Source organism: Triturus cristatus, chromosome 5_2 (assembly GCF_964204655.1).
Source record: "Triturus cristatus chromosome 5_2, aTriCri1.1, whole genome shotgun sequence".
NCBI classification, from domain to species: Eukaryota; Metazoa; Chordata; class Amphibia; order Caudata; family Salamandridae; genus Triturus; species Triturus cristatus.
Window position 1 is genome coordinate 1,033,378,908 of NC_140588.1, and position 14,573 is coordinate 1,033,393,480.

At 42.3% G+C, this 14,573-nt stretch overlaps 2 protein-coding genes across 2 annotated transcripts in view; one reads left to right on the top strand and one right to left on the bottom strand.

Annotated features, from left to right (window-relative positions):
• AR (androgen receptor) overlaps positions 1 to 14,573 on the bottom strand; it is a 454,014-nt gene that overhangs the window by 74,630 nt on the left and 364,811 nt on the right. The window lies entirely within an intron of this gene.
• LOC146829627 (uncharacterized) lies at positions 8,731 to 12,431 on the top strand. The gene is made up of 2 exons (XM_085608316.1): positions 8,731 to 10,710; positions 12,020 to 12,431. Exons 1-2 carry the CDS (start codon positions 9,063 to 9,065, stop codon positions 12,064 to 12,066), a joined length of 1,695 nt encoding a protein of 564 aa, XP_085464442.1. The 5' UTR covers positions 8,731 to 9,062; the 3' UTR covers positions 12,067 to 12,431.

The window sequence follows — 14,573 nt, forward strand, 5'->3', positions numbered from 1 at the left end:
AGCAGGTGGTTCAAGCGCTTGTCCTACCGAGGCTAGATTACGGCAGTGCTACCCTTTGTGGCCTGCCCAAATACACTCTGGCTCCGCTAAGGGCCTCACTGAATGCTGCTGCGAGATTGGTTACAGGCACCAAACGCAATGAGCGCATTTCGCCAGTCCTAAAATCTCTAAATTGGCTCCCCTATGAAGCACGAATCCAGCTAAAAATTGCCATGATGACACACAAAGCTATCCACTTCAAGACGCCCAGGTATCTGGCGCAAAAACTTGAACTATCTTGTGGTGTAAGAGACTCTAGAAGCGCTACTACCTTACTCTTGAAACCACCTATCCTTAACAAAAAAAGAACCTCTAACAGAGCCTTCTCTGGCGCGGCTCCTAAGATATGGAACTCTCTTCCTCCAGAAATACGCAGAATCACCAGAACAACGGTGTTCAAGCTGGAAGTCAAAAGATTCCTGTTGAATAAACTCCTCCATTAATTGGACTAAACCCTGGGCCCGTTGACATTGTTCTTTCTTCCTTGTCGTTACACTGTACTGTGCTTAACATATCTTCCATGTGAAGTCTCGTGCACTTTATGATTCTTTTGTGTATTTTACTTGTGATTGTTACGTTATTAGCCTTTCTGTTCTAATGTGATTGTTAAGCGCTCTGATATCCCTTGGGATCTTGTTCGCGCTATATAAAACTTTATATAAATAAATGGATTTTTAATTGTTTTAAAATTATTTAAAAGATTATTGCTGTATTTATGTGATGTACTTATAGTGAAATGGTTTTATCAACTCTTCAAAAAACTTGAATTAGCCATGGCCTGTCAATCCAGCCATAAAAAGAGATAAATCAGCTTTCTTGTCATGTCACTGGAACCCTACATGCATCAGAATATCCACAGCAGAAGGAACCAAATCTTCACTGACATCGCACTAGCTCGAGATCCCTTTCTGTTGCTACCATTTGTGCTATCCTTGTTTACAGACACACAGCATAGGAGGATTCGCACAGCTGCACCTGTCCCAAACAGGCGATACTGATTCTGAAATGAGAAGGTCCACTGACACCACCTTACCCAGGTGACTGGTTGTTAGAAATTGGGTTACTGGTTGTCTGGAGTGTGACCACAAACCTGGTCAGGGTAAGGCACAAGCAACCCCAAATGAACCTGTGCTCAACCCCCATGCTAGCTTTGCACAAAGTGGGTAATGTGTAAATTATTTGTGCAACACTTCTAACAGTAAAACAGTAAAAAAAAAAAACGCACAAAAAGATCCTACACCAGATTAGAAAAAATAGAGCAAAAATAAAAAAATAAAACAAGATAAACCCCCACCCCCAAAAAACAATCAGTAGAACTGCAGTTACGAATTTTTAAAGAATAAACTGCAACATAGTGCATAAAAGCATAAAACGCCAAGCATGGATATTTGGTTGCGCTGGACCAGGTCAAAGTCAAATGTTCAGGCCGAATGCAATGGAGTGCAGGTCAGATGCAGCCCCTGAGTTATGTTGCTGAAGTTTTAACTTCTCAAGTTTTTCGCCAAGAGTATCGTTTGCGCTGGAGAGGGTCGCCGGGAGGAAGGAGAGCTTCGAGGGCAACTGTCAGAGCTTAGTGCAGGGCGGGCATCGCAGACGGACAGGCTGGAGCTTTGTTTTGGCAGTCCCTAACGCGCTGATGCTGCTGTGCAAAGAGATGGGCTGGCGGTGTCTCACACAGAAGTTTGGTGCGAGCGGCGCAGTTTCTGTATGATCTTGCCCGCTCGCGGTCATGAAGAGCCCAAGAGCTTGACTTAAGGTCCAATGAGCCACACAAATGGTCCAAAGCTGACGGACAACTCTTGGGCGTCAGGAGCTGTAGGGAAACCTTTTATGTGCCCAAGGCTCAGATCAGGAGTCACCTGAATAGCTCTTTGAATCACTGTGGGGGTCCTGGGTTCCAGATGGGTTGCAGGTACAGTTCTTCCTTCCCAGGCAAGAGGACAGCAGGTCAGTAGCTCCTTCAGAGTAGCAGTCCAACAGAGTGGCAGTCCTTTTAGCAGCACAGCAGTCCTTCTTCCTGGCATAGTATCCACAGGTCCAGAAGTGTACTAAAGAGTAAATACATTCGGTATTTGTAAAGCGCAAACTAATCACCCCTGAGGATCTCAAGGCGCAGGGGGCCGTTGGGAAGATTAAGTGAGCTACTGCCCAGTCACATGATGCTGAGCTGCTGTCAGGGATTGAACAGCGAGCCCCATGCTCCAGAGTCAGCCGCTCTAACCGCTGCACCCACACCCATTCCATGCTGCACCACACCTCTCCCAGTAGGTGTCTGAGGTACCTATTTTACACCCTGGTGCCCTGGTTCTGGAAGATGGGAGAAGCTTCTAGACAGTGACTTTGAAGTGCATGGAATCCCCTACCTTTTCTATCCTGCTATCTAAAGTGACAATGCAGGGTTATTAGGCACGTTGTGTTGTGACAGGACTCATCTTATTCAGATGTAAGTGAGGATGTGCCCAGCTGTTCCCTCCCACCCTGCCAGTGATAGCCCATCTAGTCTCATCTAGGCTACCACTGTGTGTGGCCGTCTAGGAGGAATACGCAAAGCACAACTGCCCTCTACACCCAGTCATGTTACCAGAGACAGGCTGCAGGCACCAAAAGTCTAAAGCAAGAAAAAGCAGTGTATTGGGGCTGGGTGGGTGCACTCTGAGAGTGCTTTGAAGTCTGCACTGGGGGCATATTTGGTGTCCCTGTGCATAGTCCAGCTCAAACCGGTTGCAGGAGCCATTTGCTCCTGCTCTGGCCAAAACTGGACAAAGGACATGGGTGTAGCCACCCATCTGTCCTGACCCTCCATAGGTGGGTCCCTAGAGTTTGTCCCACCCCTTCCTTGGGTATAAAGTAGGAATCCCTGACTACAGGACTTTAGATTTTACCTGGACTAAACTCTGCTACAGAAACCAAGTACTTCAACGATCTGCACAACGCTGGATGACTGAAGAATCTCCCTTGGAGTAAAGGAGTTACTCCCCTGCAAGGCAGGCACCTAAAACGCATCTGACCGGTTTGCATTTCCCGAGCTCCTGAGGACTCCGAAGATTTCTGCAACACAGGAGGTGGGTTCCCGATGTCTCTGAGGTTGATCTGCGCTCTATGCAATTCTGAGACCCGTATGCTTCGTGCACTGTGTACTTTTGCAGCAGCATATGCATGTTGGCGATCGCTGAGGCTGTGCCTTGGGCTACGTGTAGTCCTGACCCCGAACTGTAATCCCACCGAAGAGTTCTGGCCTACACTCCACGAGTGTTCTGTGGGCTGGTATTTCGTGATACAGCTTAAGGTCCCTTCGCGATCCCTGGTCCGTTGGCCTGTGGGTCCCTGTGAAGGTAACTTTGACTTTCCGTGGGCTTTCCTGGTTGCTCCAGACGTGCCCTGACTCTCCATAGCTTGGAGAGTCCCCAGGACCTTGCTGGTCCTCACCGAAGCATATTTCCTATGCCCGCTTGGGTTGCAGTTGCCAAGGCTTGTTGGTGTTCAATCTGGACAATGACCCCCCCAGCACTCGACATCCTTCGTGGGACAGCTCACCTCCAGACTTTGGCCATCGTTGATGTCTCCTGGTCCCCGTGGCTGCAGAGTCAAGCTTCACCTCTTCTCACCTGAAAAACCCAACATCAGTGGGCATTCGTCTATCGTGCCCCTGGTCACTGTGAAGTGACCCAGACTCTGTCACCTCTGCTTTCAGGTCCTTCTCACCTCGGATCCAGGCTTGGATTCCATCGGGCAATTTTCATCTTACCGGCAGCAGCACTTTTCTGCATCACGCCACTGAAAACGACGAAGATTCCCGACATCACTTTTATCCTATGCTCCCGGCTCCCCTGGGATAGGTAACACAGGTATCTCGGTACTCTCAAGGGTGCTGGCCTGACCTTCTATGTTTAACTGGGTTTGCTTAAAGTCGTCTCCGAAGTGTCCTTAATCTTTAAAATTCCAACCGCGACTTTCTCATAGGATTGTACGGAGCTCGTGCCTGTGTTAACACACTGCACCCGTCCTTCGTGGATCCCCTGTGTCACTACTTTGGGTGGTTCCTTGGGGTCCCAGTGATTCTACGTGCTCTCGGCACTGTGTCTAGTCAAGCCGTAGTTTTTATACCACGTTTTTAGTATAGGGTTCGGTCTCCCCCTGGAGCCCGCTGTGTATTGTGCTATTTACTGTCGTTCTAGTGATTTAATATTGTGTGCTTTGTTCTCTAATCTCATAAAGAGGTTAGTAGAGAGTGTTTAGTAATAAATACATATATTTTTATAAATCTCTTGTATGGTTCTCCTTTCATTTGGTCATTCAGGAGGTTCTGATCTGGTAAAACAAGCTGCTTTACATTCCTTCGAGACTTAAAGGCTGCTCTCCATAGCTACCACTAGGATAGCTTTCAATAAAGGTTGTCTTTAACCTAAGCTGCCCACTTTAATTAGTGGTCAGCATATACCAGGCCAACTTCTCACACCATCAAACTTCAGAATTACAAAAAATGTGCTTCATTTTTGCTTTCAGAACTGTTGAATGTGTACAGTTCATTTACAGGTATTTAAATTTTGTTGTGTGTTACAAAAGATTACATCCCCACAGCCTTTCCTTTCACACACCTGTACTCCAGCAAGACTGTCACATAATTCACTTTACTTTTCCTGATTGCGAAGTGAGAGGAGTTTGTAAACACCAATCCACTCGCATTGCCAAACATTTGACCTCTATTATTCAAGTGTCCCAAATGTGACAAGATAAATACAGAATTTAAAGGCATCTTTATGTATTGCTTGGACTTTCACGACCCACCAAAAATCGGCTTGTGGCCGACCAGTGGGTTGCGATTAACAGTTAGGGAAACACTGTCCTTAAGAGATCTAGTAAAAGTTCAGCAAGTTTAGCAACTGTAGACCCAGTGAACACAATGGAGGCAACAGAGTCAGAAGGAAACACTGACACCCCCTACAAGTGACTTTAGAGAACCAGAGGAGTTTGAACAGCCAGGACCTTTTGATTTTACAAAAATATGCATAATATACTTACATATAGAGGCTTTCAGCCACTTCTCTTCCCTCACAAGGAGCAAATCACACATACCAGCTAGTTCCCTTCATGCCTGTGTTTTTGTGTTTAGAACCTGATGTGATAGCAGGACCCTTCTGATGTGAACATACTCACATTCCATCTTCTACAAATCCCATCTCCTGCCAATGCTGTTGCAAATTCTTTTTAAAGGGTTTTGCTTTTGACAGCTGCTATTTTGCAGCATATCAAATTGTGCCCATTGAAACTATTCTGTATTAAGTTATCCTCTTTTAACTACTTTCTTTGGCTCTTTGTTATTTTCTTTCTTGCCTTCTTCATTTCTTTCGCTTTCTTTCCTTCTTCCTTTTGCTTTAGTGCCTTTGTTATTTCTTGACTTTTCTCTTTTTCATTTCCTTTTTTCTTTCTTTCTTGCCCTTTTCTTACCTTCCTTCCTTTTTTCTTTATTCTTTACTTTCTTTTTCAAAGGCAAGAGGCTTGCAGCCAATGCCAGACTGATTGCCTTATTTAGGTCTCAGTTAGCTAATAATTTTTGATTGATTTTACTAAAATGATGTGTCTAATATAGTTAATTATAGGGATTTTTTGCCAGAATTCATTCATTAGTCTGTGGCTAGTGTCATTCCCATTTTTCTTCTACCCACTTCAGCATGCATCAAGGGGCAATGCATTTGCCCACTTCGGCCACTGGCTGACTTCACTACGAGTTATGGCATGCCGGCACTCACACACAAAATAGTTCCCTTCAGTGCCAGGGACTACTATGGCAATGGGTGTGTCCTTTGGAGCCCAAAACAACATTTTTGCTGTGACAAATTACTTTTTTTATAGATTGATGAGGGCCGGGCATATTACCAAATAATTAAGTTTTACAAAAAAAACATGACAACGCAAAACAAGAATTGCCAGAAGGCTGGCAGACAATGCCAGATCTTTTGGTTTTGCCAATGCTTGTTTCTTTAGAAGAAGATGGAGTCACCCATGGCAGTATCTGCGTCCTAAGGTACACGACAAACTAATAATGAGAGCCAGGGTGTTTGTTCTAATACAGACGAATCTGCAGGTATTTCCAAACCCGGTGTTGGTGACTGCTCTGTGTAAGCGGGTCCACAAATAAATACTAGCAAAAAAAACCACATCCTGTTGAAACTGAAATGTATTCACTTTGGATAGTCTTTAGGCATTACCCGTAAATATGATTCTATTCATTTATGGTGTTCCCGGCAAATGCTCATTAACACTAATATTCCACTCCATGAGTTCACTTCATACGTCCATGAACCATCCTCTTGTCCGAGCTTGGAAAAATAAAGATAACATGAAAAGAGCTCTCAAACCAGATAGCTCAATTTAAATGGACAAACAACAGACTACCAGACAAATCACTTTATCTCCTTATACTGCTGGCTAATCCATTCCCAGTACTGTCAAATAAATTTATGTCTACTGAGAAAAGAAAAAAAACATTAGTCAAGTTTAGCTATCCCCGTAAAGCAACTTCGATGTTGTTCATCATCTAGGAAAAAGGAAGTCAACGCACAAATAAGTGATTAAAAGCGCAATGAGGTGAATGAAAATGGTAGAGCGAAGAAGAGAGAGAGAGAGGGAGGGAGATTTCAAGTGTTAGCGCTAGTCTCCACCCTGCAGATGGCAGCGTGTGAGCTTCAGCTCTCAGAAGCCCACCAGCTGCTTACCTTGGGACATTTTCCCAGGAATCAGAATTATACTTTATTATTGAAAAGGGAGCGATTTCTTCCAACCCCTAGTTACAAGCGCTTTTCCACAATCTTTTCCTGCCTGAGTACACAGGAAGATGTGCAGAAACAAACATCTGTCTGAGGTCAGAGAAGACATTGTAAGTTAGGGTATGTATTTCATGACAGGACCGGAGGCTAGCATTATGCATTACTTTTTATTGCCCAGCTCCTTGCAGCACTTCAAAGTAATACATCACAAAAACTTCAAAATTCCAGAACATAGAATGTCCATAACACATATAAACCCTAACACAGCAGCCATCTTCCTCTTTTTATTGCTGCTCCTTGAAAGATAAGTACTAACTTTTGATTCTTCTTTTTTGAAGTTATGGTTAAAAATGTTTAGATATATGATTTATTTATGTAATTTAATGTTTCGGAAGTAAGTGGTTTATTTTGAAGATGTTTTGTTTTAATATGAATTCGTAATTTTTAGGTTGAGATCCAATTTATGAGTCGAAAAGAGAAAGGGTTTTTAGTTTAGGCAGTGTTTAGGTAATGTTACAGATCTCGAAATTTAGTTGTAAGTTTAAATAAAAAAATTTTTGTTGGCTTCACCGTTTTTGAAGTTTCCGTTGCGCCGCGAGCGATTTAAATCTGGAGCTCGCGGTGTAGATTGAAAGAAATCGGCACGCGTGTGAGCGCGAGAATCGGAATGGGAGAGCAAAGGGGATACGAAGCGCAAATGAAATGCGAGGTATTTTGGTTGTTGTGAGGTTCCCTTTTGCGTCATCACATGCGTAACGTGAAGACGCAAGGAAGCCATTTTAGAGAGTATTGCGCATCGTTTATCTCCGTAGCGCTGAGGGAGGAAATCAGCTGTTTTTTGACAGTTAGTTCACGGAGCGTTTGGACGAAAGCGGTACTGCTGGTTTTAGGATCATTTTCATTGATTTAAAGGAGGAATATTAAATAAGGATTATTAATTATAAAGAAGTATTTTTAAGTAAGAAAATTATTTTAATTATAATAAAGAGAAATGGAGAATAATGAGAGCACACAGACCTCTAATGAGGGAGATTTAAGGAAGATTGTGTAGGAAGAATTGAGATCATCTATGAAGGAGGTTTTAGAGAGTGTGCTTAAGAAGAAGAAAAGAGCAGTAGAGTATTCTGAAGATGAATATTGGTCAACAGAGGAAGGAGAGGGAGATGAGTTGAGGAATTATGGAAAAAGGGCGAGAAAAGAATATTGAAATAGGAGTAAGGTTTTTGAGAAAAGGACAAGGTGAGTCAAGCGCCACAAATGTGCAAGGTGTCCGTCGCAGCACAAAAAAGGGTGTCCTATGTGTCACAAAAGATTAGGAAAAACATGAGGAAGAACTCCTAAGTCAGGAGTTTGATGTGGAAGCGGATGAGTTTGTTTTGGATGAATATATGGATGACGATTGGGATTTTGATTTTGAAAAAGAGAAAGAAAGGAGTGATGCAGGGGTTTTAAAGGATCCTCAGGGTGAGGACATGTTTAGCCTGGAAAGGATTCATCATCCTAGGAGCACTGAATGGTGGCCATTACCACACGTGGCAAGGTTTATTAAACATTGGATTAAAAGGCCACTAGAGAGGGAAAAAAGAGCAGTAATGAAGGCAGAATGTTCGCGTCCAGTGGTGGACGGCAAGGCATGCATGACTCCGGATCTCGACCCGGATTTGATTAGTTATCTTTTCTAGATGGGAAGATACCCAAGGAAGGGATTAGAAAGGTCACTTACGCAGTACCAGGAACGTTTGTTAGATGTGTTGGGCCCTTTGGCACGCATTTTAGATATGGCAGAGGAGGCTAAGATGAAGTCTGTCCACATTGACAATAAGCTTTTAAGAGGATGGGCTCAAAGCGCGCTATGTTTTTTAGGCAATGCGAGTTCAGCGTTGTGAGCAGAAAGGAGGAAGGCTATTCTAATGCGAATAAGTCCCAAGTTGGGAGATTTTGCAAAGAAAGAACTGACAGAAGATACTAAAGGTTATCCGTTCGGTGAGGGACTAGTGAAGGGAGTAGGAAAATAAGTAAATACTTTCACTAGTTTGAACAGGGCTCAAACTTCTCTGAAAAGAGTTTTCAGAAAAGGAGTTTTTGAAAGCGCTGGGGCAAGAGCCTGTTTCCCTGGCCGATCCTTCAGCAGGGCTCAGTACCAGTCTCAAGGAAGAGCTGCTTTCAGAGGATTTCAGGCAGCAACCGAATTTTGTCCTCCAATAGGAAGAAGTGGAAGAGCGCGCGGAAGAGGGCGTGCACAGTCAATTCAAGGAGTCCATGGTAGGTACGACAATCTCTATTGGTTCTTTACCCAGCGAGGTAGGGGGAAATGTTAAAATGGTATGTGAGAAATTGGGAACGATAGACAATTTGGTTATTCAGACTGTAAAACGTTATGTAACAGAGTTAGAGAAAGAGCCATTTCAGATGAAGGAACCAAGGGAGCTAATTTTTCAAAAAGATTTGCAAAACATAGTTGCAGAAGAGATAAGAGAGATGTTGCAAAAGGGAGCGATTCAAAAGATTGCAGAAGAAGATCGCTGTTTTGTGAGTACTGTTTTTTTGGTAAGGAAAAAGGAAAAAGGTTGGAGACCAGTGATAAATTTAAGAGATTTAAATCAGTATGTTGTGTACAGACATTTCAAGATGGAAGGGATCCATCTGTTAAGGGACATTCTTCAGGAGAACGACTGGTTAGTGAAGCTGGATCTGAAGGATGCGTATTTCACTATTCAAGTTGCAGAAGAGAGTCAAAGGTATTTGCAATTCAGATGGTTGGGGGACCTTTATCAATTTTGTGCGCTCCCATTTGGACTAGCTTCTGCTCCATGGTGCTTTACAAAAGTGTTGAGACCTGTTGCAAAGTATTTGAGAGAGAGAGGTGTGCATATGGTGATGTATTTGGACGACTTTTTGATTATGTCTCAAAGTCAAGAGGATTTGAGGGAACAGTTGTTCTTTACAATGGATCTTTTGGAGAATTTGGGTTTTATCGTGAACAAGGAGAAGTCTGTTTTGGAGCCGAGTCAGTGTTTGGAGTTCTTGGGTTTTATGGTGGATACAGTAAAAAAGATTTTAAGTCTACCAGAGAAAAAAACTTATGAAGATAAAATCAGAAGTAAAAGGTATGGTAAGAAAAGAGAGAGTGTCTCTAAGGAGTTTTTGGTCATTTGGTCTTTTTTCTTCGTCTATTCAGGCTGTGTTCCCAGGTCCTCTTCATTACAGGGCATTACAGAGGATGAAGCCATTCCATTTAAGGAATGGTTTGTGGTATGGAGATCTGGTAATTTTGACTTCAGAAGCTCGGGAGGAGTTGATTTGGTGGTTAGAGAATTTGGAAGCTTGGAATGGAAGAGCGATTTTTGGAATATGTACAGATTTTGTGTTGGAGACAGACGCAAGTCTGTTTGGATGGGGTGCGTGCTTAAAGGATCAGGAGACAGGAGGAAAGCGGACTATGGAGGAGAAGAAGGATCATATAAATGGGTTAGAGATGAGAGCAGGACTTTATGCTTTGAGGAGTTTCGGAAGAATTTGAGGAATTTCAATGTTTTGTTAAAGATGGACAATGTTTCTGCTGTCCGCTATATAAACAAGTTGGGAGGAAGCACATCGAGGAATCTGACGCAGCTTGCGAAAAAGATTTGGAGTTATTGTTTGGAACAGAAAATAGGTTTGAAGGCGAAGTATTTTCCAGGTTTGGAGAATGTTGTAGCGGACTGGAACTCGAGATATTTAAGAGACTTCAGCGATTGGAAGCTGAAGGTGGACTATTTCCAGAGAATTTTTCAGATATGGGGTCCGTTGGAGGTGGATTTGTTTGGGTCGAGGCTGACGTTTCAATTGGAAAGGTTTTACAGTTGGAGACCGGATCCATTAGCAGAGGACGTGGATGCGTTTCAACAGGATTGGAGCAAGGTGAAGGGTTATGCTTTTCCACCCTTTGCGATGAGACAGAGAGTTTTGTTGGTGGTGAGGAGACAGAAGTGTCAATTAGTTATTGTGACACCTTTTTGGGCAGATCAAGCTTGGATGCCAGGTATGTAAGAAATGGCTGTAGAGGAGCCTTTTCTGATTCCGGAAACGGAGAATGTTCTTTTAGGGGAAGGGGAGGTTTTTCATCCCTTGGTTTTGCAAGGGCCTTTGAGCCTTCTTGTTTGGAAGATTTCAAGGGAGGAATCCAGTTCAGAGGCCTTTCGGAGCAGGCTAAAGAGTTGCTCAATGAGTCATGGGCTGCAGGGACAAGGAAGAGGTATGTTGGAGCACGGAAGAAGTGGGTTTGTTGGTGCATGGAACGGGGTTTGGATCCCGTGGACGCATCTGCCATAGAATTGTCAAATATTTTGTCGATTTTATTTGAAAAGGGTTTAAGTTACAGGACAATAAATTGTTATAGGTCAGCAGTTGCTACAGGACATAGTTTGGTGGACAATTGTTCAATAGGTAGGGACCTTTTAGTATGTAGGGTCATGAAAGGTATTAAATTGAGAAGACCTCCGAAGCCTAAATATAATTGTTTATGGGATGTGAATAAATTGCTTAGTTTGTTTGAAAGTTGGCCTATGAATAGATTTTTAAGTTTAAACAACTGTCCGGTAAGTTGGCAACTTTGTTGTGCCTCGTATCTTTTAGAAGGGTTTCGGATGTTCGAGCTTTGGATGTTAACAATAGATGTTACAATCCAGATGTGGTTTTATTTAGAATTACTAGAAGAACAAAGTGTATGTCTTCTTCTATTTTCTATCCTAGGTTTGAAGACCATCCTAAATTGTGTGTTGTTAAATGTTTAAAAGAATATGAGAGCAGGTTAAGTGAGTTCAGGAGGCATAGTGACGATCAACTTTTGATCTTGTATGTGAGACCTTTTAAACCTGTTACTTTAGCTACAATTGCAAGATGGGTGAGAGGTTGTATGCTTGAAGCAGGTGTGAATATGAGCGATTTCGGGGCGCATTCGGTAAGGGGTGCGATGGGAAGTAAGGTTTTCATGTATGGTGGTCGTTTGGAGGACATTTTACAGGCAGCAGATTGGTCTAATGCGGATGTTTTTGCTAGATTTTATTTGAAACCATTAGGTCATGTTTCGTCTGTGGTTGTTGCACAGCTTTGAACATGCATAATGCTAGCCTCCGGTCCTGTCATGAAATGTAGATTCTCCAAGTTAGGTGAAGAGAGAACCTGGATTTCACTAATGACACAGAGGCTAGCATTATCCCTCCCTCCATCCCTCCCAGGTAAGTTTATGGAGCTGGGGATGGATGGATTAAAAAAAAAAAAATAGGAAAAAAAAAAAATTTGGAAGTTGAAATCTTTTGAGTTTTGGAGTCGGAAAACATGATTGTTTTTTTTTGTTGTTATTTCAGATAACCAGTAGAAGTTGGGGTCTAGACTTGGTTGTTCGGTCAGAGAAGAGAAGAAGTTAACGAGTTTGGAGTCAAGTGCCGCACAAAAGAGGAAGATGGCTGCTGTGTTAGGGTTTATATGTGTTATGGACATTCTATGTTCTGGAATTTTTAAGTTTTTGTGATGTATTACTTTGAAGTGCTGCAAGGAGCTGGGCAATAAAAGTAATGCATAATGCTAGCCTCCGTGTCCTTAATGAAATCCAGATTCTCTCTTCACCCAACTTGGAGAATCTACATTCTCCTCAGTGCAGGAGGTAAGATGAACACCAAAGACACAACCTTTCTGCAGTACTCCTGCATGTAAACACACTTTTATGTTGACTATAAATAGGAAGGATATCAGAAAAACTATACTACTGGCTAGTTCCATTGGTTTCATAGGTCTACAGCCATAGACAGGACAGATTTAATCATTTCTGGCACACTTCCATGAGCTAGAAACAACGCAGATACTATTACATCAAGGTGACTCACAGGACCAAGGACGCCATATTCAAGTCAAGTTGCCTTCTAAAAATCACTGCAATCCAGAGGTTCAAAGATACAGGTTCAATGGAGATGGACCAGGACTACCATGGCCACAATGAGTAAGGATGTGAAGGACCATCCAGAACTGACGACAGAATCCCTTGAACCTATTTATGAGTGACTACTCTGACTACTGTGCCAACCTGCTGAGTCTATTTTTAATACTGACTGCATCACTTCGCTATCACTAAGTATGGAGAGTTGATCCTCTGTAAGTGTCTGGGGGACTTCATTAAGGCCCATTGTGAAATGTGACAACCATCACTCTTATCATATTTTATCTGGTTACATATGTCTCCCACCACAAGTATGATCACCTCTCTTCTGTAATACAAGCCCCCTGGGAACTGTCCTATTTCCTCTGGCATTCCCTATCCTAAATTCTTCATCTTTTGATACATGTCCCAAAATCCTTCCCAGACAAAATGTGGGTTTATGTAAACTCCCTCCCACTCCAAACTTCTGTCACATGTATGATCTAAACACATGTTGCTATGCGTCAGATTTCTACCTATTAACCCATATCTTTCTATTAACCCATCCTTGACCACAATATACTGTTTTCTGCACGTCATTTTCTCTTGCTGTCATTTCAGCGTGGCACTATTTCAAGAGCAACCTTTTAAGTAGATACCCAATAACTGCGGGGAAAAACCAAATGTTCTTGATTTTATTTAACACAACCTTACTGTTTAATTATTTTGAATACAGCTACTCTTGATACTACATCAGTTACCGGAAACAGGAGAAGACAAATAAAGTTACTTAACTGTAAGTAAGGTTCTTCAACATTGTTAGCTTCAGTTCATTCTCGAGCATGATTTAATTATTTTGTGAAACAAACATGTTACAGTTCACTTTTCCTCAGTTTAAGTCAGTAATACTTAAGGAAATTCACATTCTTTGCGGTTTAGCATATGAAGAGCCTAATTTAGAATTTAAAGTTTGGTGGAGGGTTAATCTGTCATAAACGTGATGGATATCCTGTTCCCCGTATTACAAGTGTCCTAGGATATATAGGATATAATGCACTTGTAATAAGGCAGATGGGCTATCCGTCATGTTTGTCACGGAGTAACCCATCGTCTAAAGTTTAACCCAGGCCCTAAGTAATGAAACCGATACATAAAAGCGGCAGACCAGGAAGTGAGGGATCAGCTTAGGAGATTCTCTGGAATTGCTGCTTTGCCTAATTAGGTCTCATATCTACTGTCACTGTCAACCCATTTAAAATTGTGTGAACCTACATTTATGTGATCAGGTTCTCCTAATACAGCATTTCATGATGATGCCTTTAAGATGCTTTGGCTTCTGACCTTCACAAAATGGAATTTAATCATACTACAATAGCAGAATATATCTCTTGTTTAAAGCTAGCCTTCTCTTTGGCAGCAGAATAATAGGTCACATTAAGAGAATATTTTGCTGGATGAGAAGGACTTGGGAAAAAAGTATTCCCGTTTCTTGGTCTACATCCAATCACACTATTTGGGTTGTATGAAAAAAAACATGCTCCTATAACCAGTGTGCCTCTGCACAAAAGTGGTGCACCACTTTATTATTTTGAAACATGTTTGCCATATGGTCACACAAGCACCAAGAACCCTGCTGCAGCCTACCAGCTTCTAAGTCGAAGATCCAAAGAATAGGGGAGCTGGTTGATCACTTAGGGCAATGGGAACAGGAAAATACCTACACAAGCTTGCATAAGAGTAATGCATACATTCTGACATGCCTAATCCCACTTCCATTATACTCGTAGAAGAGACTACCAAGAATTCAAGGAAATAAATGAGTAGCCTTCGAGACAGACCAAAAGACATCACCTCATGATTTTTTTAAATTAAATCTTCAA